This window comes from Orycteropus afer, unplaced genomic scaffold (assembly GCF_000298275.1).
Source record: "Orycteropus afer afer isolate SDZICR_OR568_19922 unplaced genomic scaffold, OryAfe1.0 scaffold00032, whole genome shotgun sequence".
NCBI classification, from domain to species: Eukaryota; Metazoa; Chordata; class Mammalia; order Tubulidentata; family Orycteropodidae; genus Orycteropus; species Orycteropus afer.
In genome coordinates, this window is record NW_006921619.1 from 6,072,434 (window position 1) to 6,099,818 (window position 27,385).

The 27,385-nt window shown below is 40.2% G+C and overlaps 2 protein-coding genes across 2 annotated transcripts in view; one reads left to right on the forward strand and one right to left on the reverse strand.

Moving 5' to 3' along the window:
- ABCC5 (ATP binding cassette subfamily C member 5) overlaps nt 1-14,016 on the reverse strand; it is a 93,624-nt gene extending 79,608 nt beyond the window's left edge. Inside the window, 3 exon segments of the mRNA XM_042780293.1 lie at nt 11,192-11,375; nt 13,914-13,963; nt 13,966-14,016. Coding sequence (XP_042636227.1) covers nt 11,192-11,375; nt 13,914-13,963; nt 13,966-14,016 — 285 coding nt within the window.
- A 421-nt stretch (nt 14,017-14,437) lies between these two features.
- Nucleotides 14,438-27,385, forward strand: part of LOC103192938 (5-hydroxytryptamine receptor 3C-like) — a 29,699-nt gene continuing 16,751 nt past the window's right edge. The window contains exon 1 of the mRNA XM_007936024.1: nt 14,438-14,668. Within this exon, the coding sequence (XP_007934215.1) occupies nt 14,438-14,668 (231 nt within the window). The remainder of the gene's footprint in view (nt 14,669-27,385) is intronic.

The following is a 27,385-nucleotide window of genomic DNA, read 5'->3' on the forward strand; positions in this document are numbered from 1 at the left end:
TTTCTTCATCTGTTTATTGGCCGCCTGAATATCTTCTCTGATGAAGTGTCTATTCATGTCTTCTGTCCATTTTTTAATTGGATTGTTTTAAAATGACAAACTCTTGAAGAGAATTGTTTTATAATCAATTTGACGGCAACTGGTAAGTGGTTGTATAAGCATATACAGGTATTAAAAGACCCTAGGTATTAAAAAGTAGGTTACAAAGAAGTTAAAATTTACTTTTAAATTAAAAAGTGTATGTCCTTCTGAGACCAGCTGTCTTCCAGATCTCCAGTGGCCCTTTCCCCCACTAAGTTAAGGAAACTTATCAAGGACATTTCCTCTCCAAGTTCTCATGACATCTTTACAAACCAAAACCAAACTCACTGCCATTGAGTCAGATCAGACATCTTTACTCTCCCAAAAGGTTTGTGAATAAAATCCTAATTGTATCAAGCTTTTTTCCTAAGAACTTACAAAGAGTAGCCCATGTCAGTCAAGAGGGTCCTTAAGATTTTAGAGAGTAAGTTTCATGAGGAAAAAAGAGAATGTACTAGAAAGAACCTACTATTCAGAGTCAGGGAACCTGCTAATCTCAGCCCTACCATGCAGTAGTTCTGCTACCCTGGGCAAACAAATGAACTTGTGCCTCCAATCACTCATCTGTAGCTGTGTTGTATTAGTTTCTCTCATGCTGAGGATCAGCTACTAATACAATTCACGTGGGAAAATACACAAACCCAACGATTATAACAACAACCTCACCATGGTAAAACAGGTGCTTTTCTGCAGTTCATCATCTAGCATTACCCCATAATCAGCAGGAATTTGACAGCTTTCATTTGTGTCATAGGCTAAATTTCAAGGAATTTATTCTAAGTTCTTATTACGTTGGGAGCCTGAGATTAACTTTGTTAATACCATGATAAGGTTTCAAAGGTTTAAAGTGAAATTGAACTACGGAAAACAGACTTACAGGGAAACTCTTAGAGCCCCAGTGGTTGAGGGGACAGAACAGACTTTATTCCATGAGTGCTAGAGCAGAGGTTTTCAGCTCTGGCTACCCGTTACACTCATAAAAACCAAACCAAACTCACTGCCATTGAGTCAATTCTGACTCATAGCAACCTCCACTGGGTTTCCAAGGCTATAAATCTTTACGGAAGTAGATTGCCTCAGCTTTCTTCTGTGGGGCAGCTGACAGCCTCAAACTATGACCTTTTGGTTAACCAGCCAAATGCCTTACTCACTACACCACCAGAGCTCTTTATTAGATTCATCAGGGGAGCTTAAAAGCAATACTGATGGCTCTACCCAAGAGATAAATTTAACTGGTCTAGGGTAAGGCCCAGGATCAGTCAGTGAGTCTAACGTGCAGCCTGGGCTGAGAACCATTAATTTAGAGACGAGTTTATAGATGCTGACCTTCTGCTTTTGACAAAATTCCTCTAACAAGATTTTCAGGCTTTAGCTTAAAGAAATATAATTTCTAAAGAAACTTCCTTTGTTGCCTAGTATAATGTGTGTGTCCATGTAAATGCCCGGTACAAGATGGAGCAGTTCCATCACATAGTCCCTCCACTGTACAGAAGGCTGAAAACACTGACAGTGGTGAGAAACAAACATAAACGTTAGCAGTTGGGCAGTTTAGTTGTTTTTCTACTATAAGAATGCAACACTTAAGAAAATGAACTGATCTTACCCATAACCAAACACCTTGAAGGAATGAGTACTGGGCCTAGAGGCTCAGGACCACAGTTTTGGCAGACACCAAGGTCAACTGTCAAAACACAGTCCACAAAGACAATGTGCTACATCCTACTTTGGTGAGCGTGGCTAGGGTCTTAAAAGCTTGTGAGCAGCCATCTAAAGATGGTCTCTCTCTGCTTGGAGCAAGGAAAAGTGAAGAAAATCAAAGATGCAAAGAAACAACTGGACCAAAAGACTAATGGACCACATGAACCCCAGCTTCCATGACCCTGAGACCAGAAGAACTAGATATTGCCCGGCTACCACTGCTGACTGCTCTACAAAAAAAATAAAATAAAAAAATCACTTCCATCAAGAAGTCAATTCTGACTCATCGTCACTCCCATTGGGTTTCTGAGGCAGTAAATCTTTATGCAAGTAGATTTGTTGTTGTTGTTATATGCCATCAAGTTGGCCCTGACTCATAGTGACCCCTCCTTGGGTTTCCGAGGCAGTATCACTACGGAAGTAGATTGCCCAACTTTCCTTCCGAGGAGTGGCTGGTGGATTTGAACCGCCAGCCTTCTGGTTAGCAGTTATATGCCTTAGGCACTATGCTACCAGAGAGTGAGTTTGAACTGACAACCTCCTGGTTAGTAGTCACATGCCTTAGGCACTGTGCCACCAAAGCTGGTCTGAAAGGGATCAAATTGGAAAGAATGAGAGAAAAATATGAAACAAAACTAAAAATAATAAATAAAAATAAAAATAATGAAAAAAAGACATGGCTTACTGGTCTCTTAGAGACTGGTGAAATCCCTGAATCTATGACCCTCAGACATTCTTCAGGCCTGTAAATGAACTCACCTCCATGGCTTATCTTTCAGCCAAATGATAGACAGGCCTATAAGGTGAACAATAATACCAGGGGTACACACTCTTTAACCAACCATATGAGACCAAAAGGGTAGCATTATTTGCCCAGGGATAAAAGCTCAGAAGGCAGGAATGGATAGGAAAGAAGGATGAAGGGAGACAGTAAACACAAGGAGGAAGTGCACAGTTACACTGTAATCTGTATACTGTAACTGTAACACTGTACACTGTGCTGTTACACTGTAATCAGTGTCACAAAGCAAAATGTGTATATTTGGTTTTAAATAAACTGTTTTCTTTACAGCTGAAAAAAAAGTGTATGAATTGTTGAATGGAAAACCAATTGTCTTTTGTAAGCTTTCATCCAAATCACAATAAACAGTAAAAAAAAAAAAAAACCCACCTAAGTGACACCATACTGATATAATACCAGAAACAAACAGAAGATTGATTATAAGTCTCTCGGATTTTAAATAAACCAAGTAACCATAACCATTTATTTACCATAACCCATTCTGTGGAGTTGATCTCTAAAAGCTTAAGTGAGTCTATTTCTAAGATACATAATAGACTTCTTAACAACACTTGAATCCTTTTTGGCAAGTTTCACTTGTGAAAACAATCCAACCATATCCTGAACTCAAGGTTAGGTACAAACAACAGCTGTTCACTACTTAGTACTGTTTGTGTCTGCCACTAGTGCATGCTTCTTTCTACACTGGGCCAGAACAGTGGGCAGTAGAGCCATGACGCTTCCCTAGAGAAGCCAAGAGCGCTATTCTGAGCCACCTAACTCGTGAAGCAACATCCTTGACAAGAGCACCAGCTCAATCCCAGTGTATTGAGTAAACATCTCTCCATGGCCTCACCTACAGGGAGGTGAGACTACATGGAAACTAGGCAGCATGGCCTGTGAAGTCCCACCCATCTTTTAAAGTATACACACTTCCAAGTCTGTCCTGTTTTCTGCCCCTATGAGTAGGCTTTGGTAGAACAAAACTAAAGTTTTCTTCTGATACCTAATAACTGAGTTAAGTTGAATTCTGGGAATACCTAATTCAGAAAATAATTAAAATATATATAACATCTAATTACCCAATTAGGCTAACTCTAAAAGGCAGATGGGGAAGGAAGGGATAGACAATTTAATTCTGCTAATTAGTGGACTTCAATGCACCAAATTAACTTCATATTAATCTGTAATTTTGCTACTGACAGGTTCAACCTTTGCAGAGACTTCCGGAGGCCCTGCTTTTTGCCCCTGGCATTTACCTGTTTATTTTTGATTAACAGAGAGGGAAAGAATGGTGAGACATTAAAAAAAGCATTAGCAGAAGGTTACCTAAAGCAGAATCAAGAAACCATTTATAACTTCCAAATTATATATCCTAACAAAATAAAGATACACTTAAAACTGCTTAAAAAATAGGAAGCTAGTTCCAACAGTTTCCTTCCCTTTTGACAGAAAGTTCCCGTAACTAACTTATGCCAAAGGACTGTATTTATTTCCCTGAAGTAGCATTTCCCAGGAAGGAGGCAGCTGCCTTGCTGCAGCCGATGTGAGGGCTCATGACCGAGGCTGCAGGCCACCTCAGGAGACCCATCCCGCTGTGGAGTCCATTGCCTAGCAGGAGAGCCACCTGGGCACCCACCAATAGCAGCACTGTTGTCACCTCCAGTGGAGAGCTCTGGGCTGCTATTGGAGACCCACGCCTGGTGCCAGGCCAGAAACCATATCATACCCAGCATTGCCTAAGAGATGGGCTGAGCCCTTTAAAGCTTTATGGATGCCTACAGGGGGGAAAAAAAATAGGCAGGCATTCTTACTCATCCTTACACTGACTGTCCAGAAAATCTGCTGAGTCACTGAGCACCAATCAAGAGAAAAATAATGCAGAGACTGCAAATAAAAGTCTCCTTCATCTGCTCTCCTTCTTAAGAGCAAAGTAGGCCCAGGTTCATATTCTTGACTTTGGAAACACAAGGGCATAGACAAATTCACATACCCTTAGTCCTTAAAGAAAAGCTTTGAGAGTCAAATCCTCTAATAGTGTAATGTACTAGACAAAATTATTTTATATAATAATAGTTGTCTCTGGGTAGAGGAATTAATTTTAAGGCTGATTAATTTTTTTCCCAGCTCTAATTTTCTGCACTCTGCACATTTTTTATAATGAGCCCATATTTCTTTCATAGTAACATATCTTAGAATCCTATTTCCTGGTTAGGAGATTAGACCCACACCTTCAGCCGCTAGGGTATAGCATCAGCTCCTCAAAACAGTTCAAACCACTAATTATGAAAACTCCAGCTAAGGTTAAGGGGTCAGCCTAACACAGAACTAAAGGTTACACTAAGTAGAGGTCATTGGTCAACGAAACAGTGAATACTTGTTTTGTTACCCTTCCTAAAAGCCAAATAGTCTAACTTGGTAGAAAGAGAATTCCTGGGTGCACTTTTGAGAGAAGAGGAAAAGAAGAGTGAGCGGAAATAAAGGCACATGAACTGTAGCTGACTTCTGCTTATTTTTCATTCTTCCTCTTTTGCTACAGACTAGATGAGACATGCTAGTGGAAAACAAGTCACCCTGGGCCTGGCTGGAGGGTGTTAGGAAAATTACCATCACAATAAAAAAGCTTACAGATAGCTATCTTACTTTATATAAATAAAAATTAATTAAAAGCAACTAAAATCCAAACTCTTCAGCCTATTATCCAAGAACACACATAATCTGCAACTCACTTATTTATCCCCTTATAGCTATAATTTTACTGCCTTCACACTTAAAGTCAATAGGGCCTACTTGTTTGTACCCACAACTCTGTCTGTACCCACAACTCTTCCCGCTTGGCATGTTCCTCATCTCCAAATTACCTATTCATTTCCAGTCAAATACTTCTTCCTCCTGAACTCTTCCCTGATCCCAAAGACGGAAGCACGCTCTCCTTCCTATTAATTTCTATAGTACCTAAGTGACAGTACGAATGAGTTAAGCTTCTATTGAGATGGGAGGATGGGCAGACCCAGCATCAATTTATCTGTACGCCACAGACCACCTAATTCAGTGCCATGCATGCCAGCGAAGAATGCTTCACAGAGTGCTGAAATGTCTGATGGATGAAGCAATGAACAAACACTGCATCGTCAAAATACAAGCAAACAGGGTTTGCTGAGTCACGTGATCTCCACGTGCATGTATGAATGCAATGATAAGAAAAGGATCATGCCCTCAGGCCCAATAAGCATGTTAATGTGCAACCTAGACTTAAATGTTCACATTCATTGAAATAACGACAGCCTATCTCCAGCCAAGGTTAGTCCTTGGGCTCAAAGAACTAATAGCAACAGCAGGCACCTCTATTAGCACTTCAGGATTAAAGAATGTTTGCTAAGCATCCAACTGTGTGTGGCCACAAGAATTAACTCAATAGTCCTAAGGGGGCAGATGTGCAAATGCATTAGTTTTACCCTAATTAACTCTAAGTAGATGTGGGACACTACAAATACTAGTTAAGAAATGCTTCCCAAAGAGTATGCCAAAAATTTTTGTCTCAGTACTAAGTAATGGACAAACTGGGTGGTACTCTTGCATCTTTGCTTACAATTATTGGAGGTGGGAGGGAGCACTAGTCTGTTTACAATCAGAAGTTGTGCCTTGGTGCTTTGCTTCTGACTTCTGTTTGATACAACTTCAAGTTTCCATGTTAACTGGACTTATCAGGATATGAATAAACCAAAAACACCAAACTCACTGCCGTGGAGTCAGATCTAACTCACAGCGACCCCTCCTTAGGTTTCCGAGGCAGTATCACTACGGAAGTAGATGGCCCAATCTTCCTTCCAAGGAGTGCCTGGTGGGTTTGAACCGCCACCCTTCTGGTTAGCAGTTACATGCCTTAAGCACTATGCTACCAGAGCTCCCCAGCATATTAATGGTGGTAAATTAAACCTTATTTTCCAGTTAAGAGCCACAGATTTAGCCTTATCTTTTGTTCCTTCGAGGTACTGTTTTTTATTTTTGATGGATAATAAGCACACTTGGCATCTGGGAGTTCCTGTCCCAGATTTCCTCTAAAACAATTGATATGATGGTTATGATTATGTGACATAAAACTGCAATTTCTACCACGCCTTGCTTAAGGAAAAAAAAAAAAAAAAAAAACAACTCCCGACTACTTAAATTAGCAATTTTCTACTATCTCTGAACTGGAAAAATTTGTGACATCTTGCTAGTTCCCTCTGTCAGCACAAAACATAAAACACAAGTTCAAGATACATTTATCTAAAAAACTTTGTTTTTTGGCAGGTCGTATGCAAAAAGACTCTAGGTGGTATGTGGATTTCAGAAAAATATTTTAATAGCTATCCATTCATTTTAATGTGTATAAAATATGTTGCATGAATCATGATTGTACTGCTTAGGTCAATGCTGACCAAAATAGTGAATACATAAAAGAAATATATTACATAAAAAAAGTTCAGAGGTCTAGGAAAAAAAAAATTCAGAGGGTACACAAGGATATGGTAAATATCAAGAAAACAGTACTCAAATTTAAAAGTAGAAATCGCAACCAGTGTCAGAAAACAAAATGTGTATATATTATTGAATGGAAAACTACTTTGCTTTGTAAACTGTTTTGTAAAACCACAATAAAAAGTTTATAAAATTGGTATTAGCCATCCTGTTTCTTCAAGATAAGGATTTCATCACATGGAGGAAATTTGTTGTCATGGTGGCTGACCTAATGATTTAGAGGACAAAAGGCACAGCAGTGACTCTATTTCCGGTTCTTCTCCATCTATACAGGAAAAGCTTGCTGTTGCCACTGCAAACTCAAATGTCAATTCTACTCTAACAAACTGGACAGGGACCCTGTTCTGAAAACTTCACAAGACCACACACTAGTTTGCCAGGTTCCAACCCTTTTCTGCTCTACAAGCCAGCCCTAGGCAAGCTTGCTCAGTCTCAACGCTTCATTCATCTATGTGGACACAACAATGGGTGCAAAAAAATTTCTCCCTCCTCTAATTCTTGCCAATGCTCTATCGACTGATAGCTTTACCTGAATGTACTTCAAATTCAACATGTTTAAAATCAAACTCATTCTTACCTCCTCAACTTCTCCTTTTCTTCCCATAGGCTCACTAATAGTTTAAAATCATCACCACCAATCCCAGGCACCTCAAAGCCTCCTTCCCCTTCCAGAAACGCCCCTCAATCTCTCCTTTCTTCCCAATTCCCACTACTGTGCTCTGAAACAGACCCCTGGCCTCTCTATTACGGACAGGCACAGCAGCCTACTGACTGTGTCCTGGCTTCCTGCATTCTTTCTCTCTCTTGTCCAGGTTTTACTGATTGCCTTAAGACCAAACTTTCTAAGATAAAAATCTAGCCTTAAAAATTCCTCCCCAGTTCAACTTCATTAGCCATTTGAGAAATGCCAACTAAAATCGCAACGAGGTAGTACTACAAACTGACCAGAATTGTTAACAATAAAAAAATAGTGCTAACACCAAATGCTGGTGAGGATGCAGAGACACTGGATCCCTTGTACACTGCTGGTGGGAATGTAAAATGGTACAGCCACTCTAGAAAAGAGTATTGCAGTTCCTTACAAAACTAAACAAGCACTCACCATACAACCCAGCAACTGCTCTCTTGGGTATCTGTCTATATCAGAGAAATGAGAACTTACTATGTTCACAAAAAATCCTGTACATGGACATGCAAAGCAGCTTTATTTGCAACAGGCCAAAACTGGAAATAACTCAAATGTCCTTCAGTGGATGAATGGTTAAACAAACTGTGGTGCATCTATAACATGGACTCAGTAAATATAATATATCTACTTAGTAAATAAAAGGGAATTAACTACTGATACATGCAACAAATTGGATAGATCTCAAGAGAATTATGCTAAGTGAAAAAAGCCAATCTCAAAAGGTGGCATACTGTATGATTCATATATATAACATCCCTAAAATGACAAAATGACAGAAATGGAGAATAGATTAGTGGGGAGTGAAGGTGAGGAGGGAGGTGGCTGTCACTATAAAAGGGTAGCATGAGAGGTTCTTGGGATGGACCTGTTGTATATTTCAAGTGTGGCAGTGGTCATATGAAAAAGTTGCACAGAAGTAAATACACACACACACACACATATGAATGAATGCCTGCAAAACTGATGAAATCTTAAGGAGGGTGATAGATTGTATCACTGTCATTATCCTAGATGTGATACTGTACTGCAGGCATGCAAAATGTTACCACTGGGGGAAAGTTTTTTTTTTTTTTTTTACAACTTCATGTAAATCTATAATTATCTCAAAATAAAAATTAAAAAACAAAACAAAACAAAAACACCTTCAATAACTCTGAATAGTTCCACAATGCTCATAGTAAAAGAATCTTTAGCAAAGTAGGCAGAATGTACCCTAAATCACCATACTTTTTACATATCTTACACTCTAGACAACTCATTCTAAGATCTAACATTAGTTTTGACTGTGTGCCAGGCACCATTCTAAACATTTCATATGTATCATCTCACTCAATCAGCAGTGATCTGATAGGTTAGGTACTACTATCATCATCAGTTTACACCTAAGCCACTAAGGCACAGATGATGTAAGTAACTGTATTTGTTAAGTACATGTAAGTAACCATCGCCATGTATTTTTCCTATACCTCTGGGTCTTTACTTCTGTTGCCTGGAAAAGCTTCTCGCAGTGAATCTCCTAAAAGCAAACATTTATTCACCCTTTAAGGCCCAGTTCTAATGTTACCTCTGTGACTTTTTCTGGATTTAATTGTTACATTCTGAGTCTACCACTTGAAAAAAAATCAAACTTGGAAGATATTAAATGTTTAACCAAGATAAGGTTTAATCCAAAGGACATGAAGAAAGTTATAAAACTGGCACCAAAAAAAGATCTGACACTGATTGTGATGAATCTGTTTCCTCAAAGTTAAGCCAGGATGAGAAAGCATTCCATGATACACATGAGCGAGAAAACGTTGATTAGTAAGGCAACAGCTTTCACACACCAAAGAGGGATGGAACGTCAGGGGCCAAGGTCGGCTGCAAAGTGCCTATCATTTTCAAGTTTTCACCTAACAAATACATGAACACAAACCTCAACTTCCTAAATCCAATTACCTTCATTCTGTCTTTTTCGTTACCTTTCTACTTTAAAAAAAAAAAAAAAGTATTAATTTTTGTTGTTTTTCACCTCAAAAAAAAATTTCCTCCAGTTTAAAATATATCTCTATTATTTCCCTATAATAATATATCTCTGCTTTTAATGTAGAAATGATAACATTATTTAAAGATTCCTTCACATTCATGGATTTACTTGAAAAAAAACTTGCTGATTATCCTATAACTATCTAGAATTGCTCCAAGAACATTTGAAATATAAATGAGTCTCTTTAAAGTATTCACATTTTAAACACAGACAAGAGAGGCAGAGGAAAAATAATTTTGTGTAAGTATATGAATGAAGCTATGCCCACCCTCCCTCCCATACCTTAAGCTGTCTCCTCTTAAGTATAGTCTTTTCAGAAGGCACCAAACTGTACCACTAGCCATCAAGTTGATCCTGATTCATAGCAACCATATAGGACAGAGCACAACTACAGTCCTATAGGGTTTCCAAGGCTGAAATCTTTATGCAAGCTGACTGCTACATCTTTCTCCCATGAAATGGCTGGTGGGTTCCCCAACCTTTCTGTTAGTAGCCAAGTGTTTAACCACTGTGCCACCAGGGCTCCTGAAGGCACCTAAACCCAAACCAAATTCACTGCCATTGAGTGCATTCTAACTCATAGTAACTCTACAGGACAGAGTAGAAATGCTGCATAGTTTCTCCAAGGCTGTAACCTTTACAGTAGCAGACTGTCACATCTTTCTCCCTCAAAGCGGCTGGGTAGGCTTGAATCTCTAACCTTTTGGTTAATAGCCAACCACTTAACACTGTGCCACCAGGGCTTCTTGAAGTAAAAAACAGAAAAGTGGAGAATGTAAAGGAAGCAATAGGTAGGAGGCTGAGAACCAACTTCTTCTTACTATGAATCAGTGACTCCTTTATAAGTACCCTAAATTCTTAGAAAAGCAACCTAAAGCCACTATCAAATGAAACTAAACCCACTGCCATTGACTCAATTCTGACTCACAGTAACCCCCACTGGGTTTAAAAGATGGTAAATTTTTATGGAAGTCAATTGCCCCATCTTCTGTCCATGGAGCCCCCGGTGGTTTGAACTGCCAACCTTCTGGTTAGCAATCAAATGCCTTAGACACTGCACCACCAGAGCTCCTCTAAAGCCACTAAAAACCAAAAGCCAAATCCACTGCCATCAAGTGGATTCTGACTCATAGCGACCCACACTGAGTTTCCGAGACAGTAAATCTTTACAGAAGGAGATTGCCCAGTCTGCCTTCCGCAGAGTGGCTGGTGGATTTGAACCACCAACCTTCTGGGTAGCAGTCAGATGCCTTAGGCATTGTGCTACCAGAGCTCCTTTAAAAGCCACTAAAGAAAAACTAATTTCTTTTTAATGACACATCATACAAAGAAAATGAAGTGTGGTCTAGTATAATAACAGATAAGAATAGAGACTCTTAAGAAAGGGAAAACTGACCGGACGGGTTCTCTTGAACTTGGACTCTTCACATTCTCTCTGCTGCCCCGAAGTGCTGGTTCTCTCGCTCACGTTTCTATACCCAGGGCTGGGGATGATATATTCTTTTCCTATGTCAATATCCTTCATCTTCTCTGAGTGAGGATGCCAGGGCTCATAGGCTCTTGGTTTCACTTCAGAATTTCTGAAATAAAAAATTCATTAAGAATAGATATTACCTAAATTGTGCTTACTCATATGTTGTTGTTGTTGTTGTTATGTGCCGTCGAGTCGGCCCCTCCTTGGGTTTCCGAGGCAGTATCACTACGGAAGTAGGATTGCCCAACCTTCCTTCCGAGGAGTGGCTGGTGGGTTTGAACCGCCAGCTGTCTGGTTAGCAGGCAAGTGTCTTAGCCACTATGCTACCAGAGCATGCTTTAAAGCAGGAAAAAGGTAAAATTATTTAAACTTTTTACTGCTCTATCTATAAAATTATAATTTTTCCAAAAAAAATGTTTCAGTACCATTTCATTTAAGAAGAGTTAATCACCTCTAAGGAATAAAAAAGAAAAATAAAATGGAAACACAATCACCTTGTTCAACTGAGCTCAAAGACGAAGATAGAACATTCAGACAGGCGTTTTAAAACAAACAAAAAAAGACTTCCTGGAAACAATATAAATTTGCTCCAAACATTACAAATGGACACCATTTCTCCTACAAAATTTTACTAAATGAAAACTTAGTTACAAACACTTATTCTACCAAAGATATATATACCATCTCTGCATTTTTATAATTAGCTCCATGAAGTTACACAGATAAAATACAAAAAAAGTATTACACTTTAGCTCTAAAATTAACTCCCCTGCTGAAAATGTTCTACAATTAGATAGTAATGAAGGTTACACAACTCTGCGAATATAGGAGAAAACACTGAATGTACACTTTAATGTAAGGGTAAATGTTATGGTATGTAAATTCTATCTCAATAAAGCTACTACTTAAAAAACAGAAACAAGCTATTTCCCCTCTATACTCCTAAGTTTTACTTAGTTTCTACTTGAAACTCTGTTCTAAACCACTGCCTACTAAGCTAACTCTATCTGATACCCTGTATCAACTCTGGTCACTTTTAAAAAATAAACATACACCTTTCTCAAACGTGTCGCCCACGCTAAGGTGGTGCGAAGCCCCCCAGACAAAAGCTGAGAGCAAAACTTTGATAACAGCCTCCCTAGAAATTAAAGAAGTGTAGCTGTGCTGCCCACGGGAGTCCATAAATCCCTGTGACCAACTTAGTACCACTTCCGCAGCACAAAAGGCTCGACAGTTACAATTTATTTTTTAAAGTATCAGAAGAAAGACTTACTATTCCTCAGAATAAAGTGGACTAAATCTCCTCAAGAGACAGTTTTCAGCACAAAGAAAGCTCAGTTTCCTGCCTTTCAGAGTCTAAGTTACTTATCTTAAAAAAAAAAAAAAAAAAGTCACCTTGTCCAATGACAAACTGCACCATAAAGAACACTGGCTTACCAAGCAAGAGCACAGCAATCACATCACTGAGCCCTCATGAAACCCCAACTATAAACGTCAGCAGTTCGAACTCATCAACTGCTCCGCTCCGTGGGAGAACAATGTGGCAGTCCAAAAATCTAAATCTAAATCTAAATCTGCATAGATTTACAGTCTTGGAAACCCTATGGGGCAGTTCTACTCTGTCCTACAAGGTTGCCATGAGTCAAGATTGACTCAATGGCAGTGAGTTTGGGTTATTTTTGGTATAAACAGATTTGGCATCTGCCAGTGTCCCCAATGTCAAGCTGCATATCAGAGTAATCCTTATTACAGGGATTAGGGAAGTCCAACCTTACTCTCTAAAGGTTCCCTAGCCTAGTTGGTTATCTGGAAGAGATCAGTCCTACTTAAAAAGGAGGGCTACTTGCAAGGGAAGATGCCAAATCGAAAAAACAAATGCCATGTCAGGAAAAATACGGAAACCATTTCAATCACCTAAGAACTAACCACGGTTTCTTTTGATCACTTTATTTCAAACAATAGAGCAGAATCAGTAGAGCATATGAGCAGAGAGTGGCAGGGATGAAATGACTTCCCTGTTACAATGCAAAGAATTACTGCCTTGTGCCTACTGTGGTTGGTATGGTAAGATAATGAGAAACATTTGGGCCTAAGAGACCAAGCTACCCCATGTATGCAAGGTGTGGGGAGCAGTTTTCTATCACCTCTAACACCCGTCTCTAATTTCCTGGGGAAAGAAGCACAGCTATGAGTATGCAGACCCTGAGTATGCACAAAGTTACATTCTCTTGGCCTTGAACAGAAGGATACCTTCTCCTGCATATCAAGGATACAAGACAGGGAAGAGCTAGAAGTCCACAGGTCTTGGAAAGAACCAAGGCCCAAACCTGAAACAAGTTAGACTTTTTTTTTTCCTATTTGTATTTCCCTATTTTCTTCTGTTCTCCTTTAAAGTTTTTTTGTTTGTTTTTTAAGTCTTTTTAAAATGCTGGATTGCCTAAGCTACCAAAAGAGGAAACAAGGGAAGGTATTTTTTATTTATTTTGGGCCCTGAGCTATAGATGGCAGCAAGAGAATAATCACAGTGGAAGAACCCCCAAAGAAGTGCCCAGACCCTGAGATTAAGAGAGTTGAGGCCACTGGGTTAGTTGCCTTTTTTTTTTTTTCAAATCAAGACTCTCCATCCGGTGATAAGAGTATAGACGTTCTGCCTGCAGGATAATGCAGACTAAACTGCAGTGGGGAGGGGACGCACGCGATTACAAGAACCGCAACTGGCCAGACTGGTGTTTCCAAATTGCCTTCATTATAACATTCCTTAATAGGTTTTTGAGACTCAGGTATCTCCCTCCCAGCCCTGAAGCTGCGCAGGAACCTGAAGCTAAGAGGACATACTGTAATACGAGGGAGTCGGTCCTATTTATCACTCCTCCTGCAACCCACTTGTTGCGCCTCCAAGATTCAGCATCTTTCACTTACTCTCGCTGGAGACCTCGATATAACCTTCATCTTCTTCAAAATCTTCTGAAACTGAGAAAAGTCATTCCTGCCGTCTGTGCAGAAACCAACTGACACCTTATAATAAATACAGAGCAACATGCGGTTGTGTGGTGAAAGCAGAAAGGGCATTGGATCACAGGAGATCTAGGTCCAGTCCAGGCTCTGCCACAGGTTTGCTGTGCGTGCTTATGTCACGCACCTCCCTTTACCCATTTGCAAAACAGGGGGATGACTTCTAAGGTTGCTGGCATCTCAGAGTCTCGGATCTGCGGCCTGAGCGAGGGTGCTCCGCACTGCCCTGCCCCGAACTTTGAGGACCGGGGCTTCTCTCTGGCTGGTTTATCCCAAGATGACCTATTCCTAGGGCGTTCCCACCTCCAGTTCGAGCCCGGCGAGGCAAAACGGACCTACACAGACGGGCTGCGAGCGCAGCACCCCCTGGTGGCTTCATCCGGGAATGTAGCGAGCACCCCTGACCACTCATCTCAATCCTGCCTGCCTTCCGATGCAAGGACCTCTCCACGAGCCTCTGCGGGTCGCATTCCGAGCAGGAGGCGACAGTGGTTCAGAAGGAGAACGAAGAGCAGAGAGAGGCCAAGATCCATTTCTCAGATCTCTGGCTTCCCCGGAACAGATCGTACCCCTGACCACATCCTCAACCACATACCGAGGAAACACACGGGGGCGATCTCAATGACAACCGAGAAAGAAGAAAGGGGTGCAGCGGTAGCTGCTACCTACCTGCGCCCCAGCTCCCGCAGGGCCGCACCGGCCACTCCACCACGCTCCGGAGCATCAGCCCCTGAGCAAAACAAGCCTTTATAGCGGCATCGGCCGCCACATCGCGCAGGCGCGCTACACAAAGAGTCCCTAAGACTGAAGGGAATTGTAGTTCGCCTTCCAGGAGTCTAAGACTCCATGCGTGGCAAAAGACTACATATCCCGGAAGCACCGTGGGAATCCCGGAGGAGGTGCTGACTGCGCCTCTTTTCCACCGCGGTCCCGGCTCTGCTGTGTCCTTCCCGGTGCTTCAGTGAATGGGTCTGGAATCTTCTCTGAGGTCGTGTGTCTCAGTGGGCAGCCAGAAGGGTAGACTGTAGTCCTGTGATCGTGGGCAGGGCGGTCCCTACGGTGTGCGGTGCTTATGTACCAGTAAACAGTGTGATGGTCATCATTATGGCATCTGCCTTAAGGAGAGTCGTCCACACTCCCAGCCATCCCCAAATCTTATCTGCTGTGGCACTTAACGTTTCGCGATTGCTTGCTCATGATCAGACCCTGCACTCTGCGTAGATATTGCCTCTCTCACTTTTATCCCAGATGCCTCTCATGTAATATGCTGTATGGTCTGTAGATAATAAAATGCTAGGATAACAGTTTTAAAAGTGACAAAAGCCTTAGAAACGGTATGCTAACCCACCGCTTTCTTTTTATAAATGAAACTGAGGTACCTAGAGAGGTTAATTGTTTAATTTCTCTCTGCGCTTCATCAACATCATCATAACATAAAGGTTTCTGTTTAGTGCATACTTAACTGTATACCAGTAAAATCCCATTGCCATTGAGTTGATTCTGACTAGTGGCAACCCCATGTGTATCAGAGTAGAATTATGCTATACAGGTTGGACTCAAATATCCAACCTTTCCATTAGCAGCTAAGCAGAGAGTGAGAGCGTAGTGTTTGTACAAGCTAAAGACTACCTACCTGCTGTACCTGATGCTTTACATACAATTCCAGTATCTTTTAATTTCCATAACAACCCTATGGGCAAGTATTATGATTATCCAGTACAGTACACTAATGTATCACACACAATACAAGTAATTAATCAGTGTGCTTTTACACAAGGATGGATTAATAGACCAATGAAACAGAATAAAGAACCTGGAAACAGTCATACATATATGTAAACTTGATTTGTGACAAAGAAAACATTACAGATAAGTTTGTTGTTGTTGTTATGTGCCGCTTGGGTTTCCGAGGCAGTATCACTACGGAAGTAGGATTGCCCAACCTTCCTTCCGAGGAGTGGCTGGTGGGTTTGAACTGCCAGCCTTCTGTTAGCAGTCAAGTGCTTTAGCCACTATGCTACCAGAACTACGAATCAGTGGGGAAGGGAAAAAGATTCAGTAAGTAGTGCTGGAGAAATTGGTTATTCATATTGGGGGAAAAACAAAAAAAGAAGAAGCCCTCAGGGTTTCCCACATCATAACACACAGAAAAGTCATTTCCAGGTAGATGGAAAGCCTAGCTACGGAAGGGAAACTTTAAAAGTTTTAGAAGAAAATATAGAATATCTTTATGAGCTTAGGAGTAGGGAAGAGCTTCTTAAACAAGATACAGGAACAAATAATTAAAATTTTTCTGTACAAAACACCATAAAGGGAAAAGATAAATCACAAATTATCACTGAAGTTTTTAAGTAAAAAACATAACAAAACATAAATATTATTTAAAAATGCAAACAGTCCTGCATTATGGCATTTGACTGCTAACCAGAAGGCTAGCGGTTCAAACCCACCAGCCAGTCCTTGGAAGGAAGGTTGAGAAATCTACTTCCATAGTGATACCACCTGGGAAACCCAAGGAGGGGTTGCTATGAGTCAGGACTGACTGAAGGGCAGTGAGTTTGGTTTATTGGTTTATGCCTGAGAGTTAGAGAATAGCACTCCTAAGTTCATAACACAATGCAATAAGAAAATGGAAAAAAAAATAATAATATGAACAGAAAGAAACCTGAATGGCTACTAAAATATGAAGAGTCACTGATAACCATGGACATGAAAATTAGAATAGCAGTAAGCAAATAGGTATCGTTTTACGCCCATCTGATTTTAAAAACAAACAAACAAACAAACCTCACTGCCGTCAAGTCATATCCCACTCATAGCAACTCCTCCTTGGGTTTCCAAGGTGGTTTCACTACGGAAGTAGATTGTCCAACCTTCCTTCTGAGGAGTAGCTGGTGGGTTTGAACCGCCAGACTTCTGGTTAGCAGTCAAATGCCTTAGGCACTATGCCACCAGAGCTCCTGCCCACCTGATAGGAAACCATAAAAATTTGACAGCACCAACTGCTGTCAAGGATTTGGTGAAACAGTATGCCTCATACATTGCTGGTAGTGTGTAAATTGACAGAATCACATTAAAGAACAATTTGGCCCAATTTGTAGGTTTTTGAAAATAGGCTATACTGTTAGACCACAAGTGTTGTGGTGAGCCATTGAGTTGATTCTTACTCATAAGGATATTATAGGACAGGGTAGAACTGCCCCATAGGGTTTCATAGGCTGAAATCTTCACGGCAGCAGGTCACCAGGTCTTTTCTCCCTGGACACCGTTTGAACCACTTACATTTGGGTTAGCAGTCAAAGGCTTAACCATTGCAACACCATGACTCCTAGACCTCAGATGTTGTTGTTGTTATATGCCATCGAGTCGGCCCGGACTCATAGCAACCCCTTCTTTGGTTTCCGAGGCAGTATCACTACGGAAGTAGATTGCCCCATCTTCCTTCCGAGGAGTGGCTGGTGGGTTTGAACTGCCAGCCTTCTGGTTAGCAGTCAAGTGCCTTAGCCACTATGCTACCAGAGCTCCTAGATTCAGCGGCTTACAAATAAGTAATTGTTATCACTAAGTTGTTGATGTTGTTATGTGCCATCAAGTCGTCTCCAACTCATAGCAACTCCTCCTTGGGTTTCCAAGGCTGTATCACTACGGAAGTAGACTGCCTAGTCTTTCTTCACTAAGTTATATACCTGTAAAAAGTTGAATTGGCAAATTTTCTTTCTACAATAATAGCAAGAAAAAGAAGAGCAACTGCTGAAGCTGCTCAAATAAAATCAAACTTGTGCAATTTGTTTTCTTGGTTTGGAGATTTAGGGTCATGGTTTCATGGGACATCCCAGTTAATTGGCCTAATAACATGTTTACTTCTTAGTCTATCTCCTAGAGCATTGCATAGTGTCTGAAGTCTCAAAGGCTTGGAAAATTTTTGCCTTCCAAACTTCAACAATTGGTGTCTATTAGCCTGAAGCAACAGAAAGAGAATCAGGAATAGGAGGAAATAGAATGTGTGGATAATTGCCTCCAGAAACAACTGGCTCCTTTGCCCTGAGACAAGACAAACCAGATGGTTCCCACCTAACATTACTGAATAATTTGATCAAAGATTCTATGGAAGAATCCTGATCAAAAGGGGGAAAAATGTGGAATAGAATTTCAAATTCTTATGGAATTCAGATTTTCTGATGCTGTTGAGACTGGATGAATGCCTGCAACCATTGCCCTGAGATGATCACTAAACCTTAAACCAAAAATATCCCCTGAAGTTTCTTTAAAACAAGCAGTACTTTAGCTTAATTAGTAACAAATGTCTATCTTGAGCATTGTGCTCTTTTAAAGAACTGTCTATGGTGGCTCAGTGCCGAAGGCACTTGACTGCTAACCAGAAGGCTGGAGGTTCAAACCCACCAGCCACTCCTCAGAAGGAAGATGTTGCGATCTACTTCTGTAGTGACCCCTCCTTGGAAACCCAAGGAGGCATCGCTATGAGTTGGATCTGACTCGACAGCAACAAGTTAGTATAACCTTGTTACAGTGGAAGATGGGAAGAACAGATTTTGGTGGAAGCTAATGATTTCTACCACAACTGTCTATCCTCAAATATAGCAATTCCACTTCTAGGTATACACTCTACTCAGTGCCATCAAGTTGATTTAAACTCATAGTGATGCCCATTGGGTTTCCAAGGCTGTAAATCTTTTTGGAAGCTAACTGCCTTATTTTCTCTCACAGAGCAGTTGGTGGATTTGAACCACCAACCTTTTGGTTGGCAGCCAAATGCCTTAACCACTACACCACCAGAACTCCTTAGGTATACACTCTAGTTGTTGTTATGTGCCGTTGAGATACACTCTAGAGCAGCCTCAATATCAAATTTCTATCAGTGAATTAAGCCCTACACAAAATTATTCGAGTGACTGTTTTCTCAATTCTCCCAAGGATGGCACCATTCTAGAGTTAGTACTATTCTAGATCCCTGGGAGATAAGTGAATTCATTATACACAGTGAATGTCTTAGCATTAGGGTTTAATTCTCTTGCAAAACCCTAGCTAAGGAAAGTTGCCCTAAAGGGTCTTCCATTCGAGTGCACAAGGAGATATATTCATAGTGCATTGTTTGTAACAGTAGAGAGAACCTAAATTTCACTAACAAGAGATTGGATGACTATATTGTGATTTTCTACAATGGAATAATATGTAGCACTTAAAATGAAGAACAGGACTGTGATGGTTAATATTATGTGTCAACTTGGCTAGGCTGCCTGTTCTTAGCACTTTTCAGACACTATGTTCTCACCTTCCATTTTGTGATCTGATTTGAGCAGCCAATCAGTTGGAAGAAGGGTTTTCTTGCAGGTGTGGAACCCAGTATATGAGTGGATGTTCTGGCAAAGTTTGCTTGTTCTCTGACCCTGCAAAAAAATGGGAATTCCAGAACACTTAATTGTGTTCCTGAGGAACCTGTACAGAGACCAAGAGGCAGTTAGTCATTCAAACAGAACAAGGGGATACTGCATGGTTTTAAATCACGAAGAGTGTGCATCAGGGTTGTGTCCTTTCACCATACTTATTCAATCTGTATGCTGAGCAAGTAATCAGAGAAACTGGGCTATTTGAAGAACATCATGGCATCAAGATTGGAGGAAGATTCATTAACAACCTGCAATATGCAAACGACACAACTTCCTTGCTATAAGTGAAAACTTGAAGCACTTACTGATGAAGATCAAAGATTACAACCTTTGGTGTGTATTACACCTCAACACAAAGAAAATAAAAATCCTCCCAACTGGACCAATAAGCAACGTAATGATAAATGGAGAGAAGATTGAAGTTGTCAAGGATTTCATTTTACTTGGATCCACAATCAATACCCATGGAAGCAGCAGTAGAGAAACCAAATGATGCTCTGGGCAAATGTGCTGCAAAAGACCTCTTTAAAACGTTAAAGAATAAAGATACCACTTTAAAGATTAAGGTGTGTCATGGTATTTACAATGTTGCATGTTTCTGTGATGGTGGAAGCTATGCTATGGGTATTTCTCAAATATCAGCAGAGTCACTCATGGTGCACAGGTTTCAGCAGAACTTCCAGGCTAAGACAGACTAGGAGGGTGGACCTCTGGAGATCTACTTCTCTCATATGCATGTGAGAGCTGGCCAATGAATAAGGAAGACTGCAGGAGAACTGACACATTTGAATTGTTGTTTGGGTGAAGAATATTGAATGTACCACAGACTGCCAGAAGACCAAACCAGACAAATTTGTCTTGGAGGAAATATAGCCAGAATGCTTCTTAGAAGTGAGAATGACCAGACTTCATCTCTCATACCTGGGTCATGTTGTTAGAAGGGTTCAATGCCTGGAAAAGGATATCATGCTTGGTAAAGTAGAGGATCAGCGTAAAAGGGGAATATCCTTAATGAGGTGGATTGACACAGTGGCTGCAATAAAGGGCTCAAGCATAGCAAGGATTGTGAGAATGGGACAGGACAGGGGAGTGTCTTGTTCTGTTGTACATAGGGTCGCTATGAGTCAGAACCGACCGGACAGCACCTCACAAAGAGCAACACATACATGACACTGGTTTTGCTCCTCTAGAGAACCCACACCAAGAAAAGGACTATAATGTATCAATATGCAAAATCTCAAAAACTGTTACAAGTCTCTAGGTTAAGAGCAAAAGACAGCTGTCTTAGTTATCAGCTATAATAGAAATACCACAAGTTGGTGGCTTTAACAAACAGAAACTTATTTCCTCATGGTTTGGGAAGCTAAAAGTCTGAATTTAGAGTGCTGGCCCTAAGGGAAGGCTTTCTCTCTCTGTCGGCTCTGAAGGAAAGTCCTTGTCTCCTCAGCTTCTGTGTCTTGATCTTCATGTGTCTTGGCCTCTATGGTACCCCATCTCTTCTTTGCTTGTTTGTTTATCTCTTTTATATCTCAAAAGAGATTGATTTCAAATACACCCTACATTAATCCTGCCTAATTAACATAACAAAGACAACTCATTTCCAAATGGGATTATAATCACAGGCATAGAGGTTAGGATTTACAACCAGAGCTTTGAACCAGTTCAAAAAGGTTCACTTATTGCCATTGTAAACAAAGGCCATGCACGTGTTGTTTAGCAATTCAAATCTGTTGCCTGTGGTATTTTGACTCAAGTAGGTAACAAACAGCTGTTTTATGCTCAGAGATGGCAGTCAACCTTGCCTCTTTGAATGTGTGTTGCTCTCCAGGGTCCTGCTAATAATGTAATCTCCTGCATCAGGTTCCTGAAACTGATGAGAAGCTCAATATCAGAAAGAACAAGACCAGATACCGACTGCAGAACAAAGCCATCAGTTGTTTATCTGAAAGTTCAAGGGTTGAAGCTGAAGAAAATTGAAACAAGTCCATGAGAACCAAAGTACAACCTTGAGTTATAACCTACCTGGATTTAAAGATCATCTTAAGAATAGATTTGATGCAGTAAACACTAATGACCAAAGACCAGACACTTTGTGGGAAGACATCAAAGGCATCATATATGAAAAAAGCAAAAGGTCATTAAAAAGACAAGAAAGAAAGAAAAGACAAAAATGCATGTCAGAAGATATTCTGAAACTTTTTTCTTAATGCATTTTATTGCAATATAATTTATTTACAGTGAAATACACAAAACTAAAGTGACATGGATCAATGCATTTTTTTGCAGTGTTTCCACCCCTCCCCTCCCACCCCTAGCAACCAACAAAGAAAGTTTCCCTCCATATATAAACCTTTCCTTGACCCTCCACAACAACGAACTAATACTATCTTTGTCCTTCTGTGATTGATTTATTTCACTCAGCATACTGTCCTCCAAGTTCATCCATAGTATGTGGTGTTTTGCAGACTCTACATTATTCTTTAGTACTGCATAGCATTCCATTATGTGTATGTACCATAGTTTGATCATCCACTCTTCCACTATAAATCTTAGAGATAAGTCCCTTGCCAGATAATGTAATTATCAGCAAATATGTATTTTTGTTGCTGTCATTTTTGTTATGTGCTTTCTTGTGGTGTCAATATCTTTGTTCCATATAATTTTCTATGCTGACCTCATTTGGTTTATGAATCGTGTTACCACTTCCTTCATTGCTATTGTTTTAGTATTTGCTGAGTATTTTTGCTGGTCCTCTTTTTTGACGTGAAAGTTTATCATTTTTCTTTGAGGTTATCCTGTGATTTATAGTTTTCATCCCAAGTTAAGAACAGTCCATTTTACCTTGTAGTTGTCTTGACTTCCCTACCATCTAGAAGTTCTGTAATGACACAGTTTTTTCCCTCTTTTTGGTTTGCAGTTTTCATTTGTCAGTTGATGCTTCTGGTTCCCTGTTTACAATCTTGTAGGCTTATTTACTTTGGATATGTCCATAGCTGGGTTGGTTTCTGTGTTATATCCTCATGTGTGTTAATGGTCAATTGTTGTTGGCTGTTGTTGCTTCTCTGTCCAAAGGACTTCCTTTAGCATCTCTTGTAAGATTGGACTGGTTTTAACAGAGTTCCTTAATTTCTGCTTATCTGGAAATGTCCTAGTTTCACCATCATATTTAAGGACAATTTTGCTGGGTACGTAATTCTTGGTTGGAAATTTTTCTCTTTCAATGTTTTATATATACCATCCCATTGTCTTCTCACCTGCATGGTTTCTCTTGAGAAATCCAAGCTTAGTCTTATTGGTTGCCCCTTGTAGATAACTTTTTGTTTTTCCCGTGCTGCTCTCATGATTCTTTCTTTGTCTTTGGTTTTGGTAAGTTTGATTATGATACGTCTGGATGATTTTCTTTTGGGTTCTATCCTGTTTGGGGTTCGTTGGACTTCCTGAATGGATATATTTTCATTTTTCATCATACCAGGAAAATTCTCTTCCAACAAATCTTTGGCAGTTTTCTCTGTGGTTTTATTTGTGTCTTCCTGTTCTGGGATTCCGATTACACATAGGTTATTCCTTTTGAAGGTATCCCACATGAACCTTAGGCTTTCATCATTTTGTTTTGCTCTTTTTTCTGATTTATCCCTTTCCAAAGAAGTGTTCAGGTATTTGCTTAAATCTCCCTAGTTCTGTCTTCCATTGATTCAATTCTGCTCCTTTGCCCATTCAATGTCTTATCTATTTCTGAAAATTTAGTATTAATCTTCTGGATTTCTGTGTGTAGATTTTGTATCATTTCTAATTTTTCATTTATTTTATCATTTTGTTCTTGTATTGTCTTTTGAAATTGTTCTAGGGTTTTCTCGGTGTTTTCCTTGATCTGTCTCCTAATTCGTTGAAGGTACCTAAATATAATTCTTTGAATTCCTTATCAGGGAGTTCCAATGCTGCATCTTCCTCAGGATGTGTTTTGGGTCCATATCCTGGTCCCCTGTTTCTCCTGCTTTATCTTACTTCTTTGTGTGGACTGTGATGCTCTGTTGTCTCCTAGGCATTGTGACTTTTTTGTGTTTATATTTAATTGGTGATTGTATGTTGGAGTGACTTGTCCATGATTTTTGTTTTCTTTTTATGTTATCTACGTTAGCAGGGTATTGTGCTGTGCTCCTCTATTTGCTAGTGGGCAGCACTTATATACTCACCACCTGTCTTCTTTCCTGTTGTCAGCCTTTCATATGTCCCTGCTGCTCTTGGCAAACAGAGCCTATTCCTAGGTCACTGGAATCCGAATGAGGACGCTATCACTTTAAAATCCAAAATGGTTGCCACTTGTAAAGATTCAAAATGGCTGTGCCCTCGGTCACTTTAAATATCCAAAATGACCACCACTTGTAAACATTCAAAATGGCTGCACCCTTTGTCACTTTAAATATCCAAAATGGCTGCCACTTGTAAACATTCAAAATGACTGTGCCCTCAGTCCCTTTAAATATCCAAAATGGTTGCTGCTTGTAAACATTCAAAATGGCTGCACCCTCAGTCATTTTAAATATCTAAAATGGCTGCTGTGTGTAGATAATCAAAATGGCTGTGCCCTCTGGACAGTGGGAAGTCAACAGCTCAGGTTGTCTCCCACCTTGATGTTTCCCCTCCTAGTCATAGGCCACCAGCACAGTCGTCCCTGCAGCCTTTGGTGACCAGGGCTGATCTTTTTTAGGTCATTTCTCGGGTCCCAACACCACTTGGTCATCCACTCTTCCACTATAAATCTTAGAGATAAGTCCCTTGCCAGATAATGTAATTATCAGCAAATATGCATATTTGTATATCACGCTGTTGATCCCATCAGAATAGCTGACAGTCTGCAGCTCTGACCATCTCTGTACTCACTGCTTTCTTTCAGGTTTTTCACTAGTTGGTGCCTAATCCACTTCTTCAGAGTTCCTTTCAAAGCTCAGGGCTCCAGGATTATCTTTTGTATCTCTGTCAATTGGTTTTTCTTTTCTTTGTTGAAGAGGGTCTGTGCTGTATGTCTGCCTATTCTTCCATCTTATCAGAAGTCAAAGTGACCAACTTCTAAACCTGAAACTCACTCTTGAATGTAAAGTCATTAAAGCAAACAGAAGAAATGATGAAGTAAAAAAGCTGAACAGAAGATAAAGTATTACAATGAAATGTGCAAAGACCTAGAGCTGGAAGACTAAAAAGGAAGAACATGCTCAGCTTTTCTCAAACTGAAAGAACTGAAGAAAATATTCAAGTCTTAAGTGGCAACATTTAAGAATTCTATGAGGAAAATATTAATTGATGCAGGAAGCATCAAAAGAAGATGAAAGGAATACACAGAGTCCCTGTATGAAGAAGAATTGGTTGATGTTCAATCATCTCAGAAGGTTGATATGATCAAGAACTGATGGTACTGAGGGAAGAGGTCCAATTTGCTCTGAAGGCATTGGCAAAAAGCAAGGCTGCAGGTACTGATAGAATAACAATTGAGATCTTTCAACAAACTGATGTAATGGAAGAGTTCACTTGTATATGCCAAGAAATTTGGAAGGCAGCTACCTGGCCAACTGACTAAAAGAGATTCACATCTGTGCCCATTCCAAAGAAAGATGATCCAACGGAATGTGGAATTATTGAACAATATCATTAATATCACATACAAGTAAAATTTTGCTGAAGAAAATACAAAAACAGTTCGGACAGAGAATGCCAGAAATTCAAGCTAGATTCGAGGAGTACATGAAACACGGGATATATTTGCTGCTTCCTGTCTGATGGATCTTGGCTGAAGGCAGAGAATACCAGAAAGAAGTTTACCTGTATTTTATTGAGTGTTTAAATAGAAAAGGGATTTGACTATGTGGATCATAACAAATTATGGATAACATTGCAAAAAAATGGGAATTCCAAGATACTTAATTATGTTCATGCAGAACCAGTACATAAACCAAGAGGCAATTGTTCAAACAGAACAAGGGGGTACTGCATGGTTTAAAATGAGGAAAGCTACATCAGGGTTGTATCCTTTCACCAAAATTATTCTGTATGGTGAGCAAATAACCTGAGAAGCTGGACTATATGAAGAAGAACATGGCATCAGGACAGGAAGAAGACTTATTAACAATCTGCGATGTGCAGATGATGCAACCTTGGTGGCTGAAGGCAAAGAAGACTTGATGCATTTACTGATGAAGATCAAAGACTATAGCCTTCAGTATGGATTACACTTCAACATCAAGAAAACAGAAATCTTCACAACTGGACCAATAAGCAACATCATGATAAATGGGGAAAAGATTGAGGTTGTCAATGATTTCATCTTGGAGCCACAATCAATGCCCATAGAAGCAGCAGTCAAGAAATCAAACAATGTATTGCATTAGGCAGATCTGCTGCAAAAGACCTCTTGAAAGTGGTTTTTTTTTTTTTTTTTAATAAAAAGCTAAGCCATTTTGAAGACTACGGGGCTGACTCGATGGCAAACAACAACAGCAACAACAACAAAGGTGTGCCTTAGTGTGATAATTGGGAGCTCTGGTATCATAGTGCCTAAGGCACTTGACTGCTAACCAGAAGGCTGGTGGTTCAAACCCACCAACCACTCCTTGGAAGGAAGGTTGGACAATCTACTTCCATAGAGATACCTCGTCGGGAAACCCAAGGGGGCTGTCGCTAGGAATCGAATCTGACTTGATAGCAGTGAGTGTGATAGTGGAGTTGTGTGTCAATTTGGATGGACCACAATTCTGTGTGGGTTAAGTGGTTATGATGTGGGTTATTCCTATGATGGGATCAAATTATGTGTTTTGAGCAGCCAATCCATTGAAAGGGAGTTTCCCTAGGGTGTAGGTGCTTCTAATATATTTATGGACATCCTGGGAAAATGAGACACTCATCTGTGGATTGGGATCCTGTTGTGCTGCCTACAACTGTCCATGAGTGAATAATCCACCATTCAGCTTGGTGATCTTGGATTCATCATTCTTTGGAGACAACAGCTGGTATACTGCCTGCCAACCTTGAGCTCGTCAGCCCTGGCAGCTGTGTGAGTTGGGAAAAGCCTCCAGCTTGACGTTTGATCCTAGAACTTGGGACTTGCCAGCTTCTATAAGTGTGTGAGCCATTTTCCTAAGATAAATTTCTCTCTCTCTCTGGTTTTTGCTTCTCTAGAGAACCCAGCCTAACACACCCTGGTATTTTCAACTGCATGCTTACGCATGTAAAAGCAGGGCAATGAATAAGGAAGACTTGACATATTTGCATTTTTGGCAAAGAATATTCAATATACCATGGACTGCCAGAAGAACAAACAATACTGTCTTGGAAAAAAGTATAGCTACCCAGAATGCTCCTTAGAAGCAAAGATGAGCATTAAACTATTAAACTTTGTCTTACTTACTGTAGACATGTTATCTGGATGGATCAATCCTTGTAGAAGGACATCCCTGGATGGACATTATACTTGGTAAAGTAGAGGATCAGCAAAAGAGAGGAAGACCCTCAACAAAGTGGATTGACACAGTGGCTGCAACAATGGGCTCAAACATAACAACGATTGTGAGGACGGCACCGGACCAGGCAATTTATTTATTTATTTATTTATTTATATTTGGGTGAAGATTTACAGAGCAAATTCACTTTCCATACAGCAGTTCACATATACTTTGTCTCATGTCATTGACCACAGTTTACCACAATGCAACAG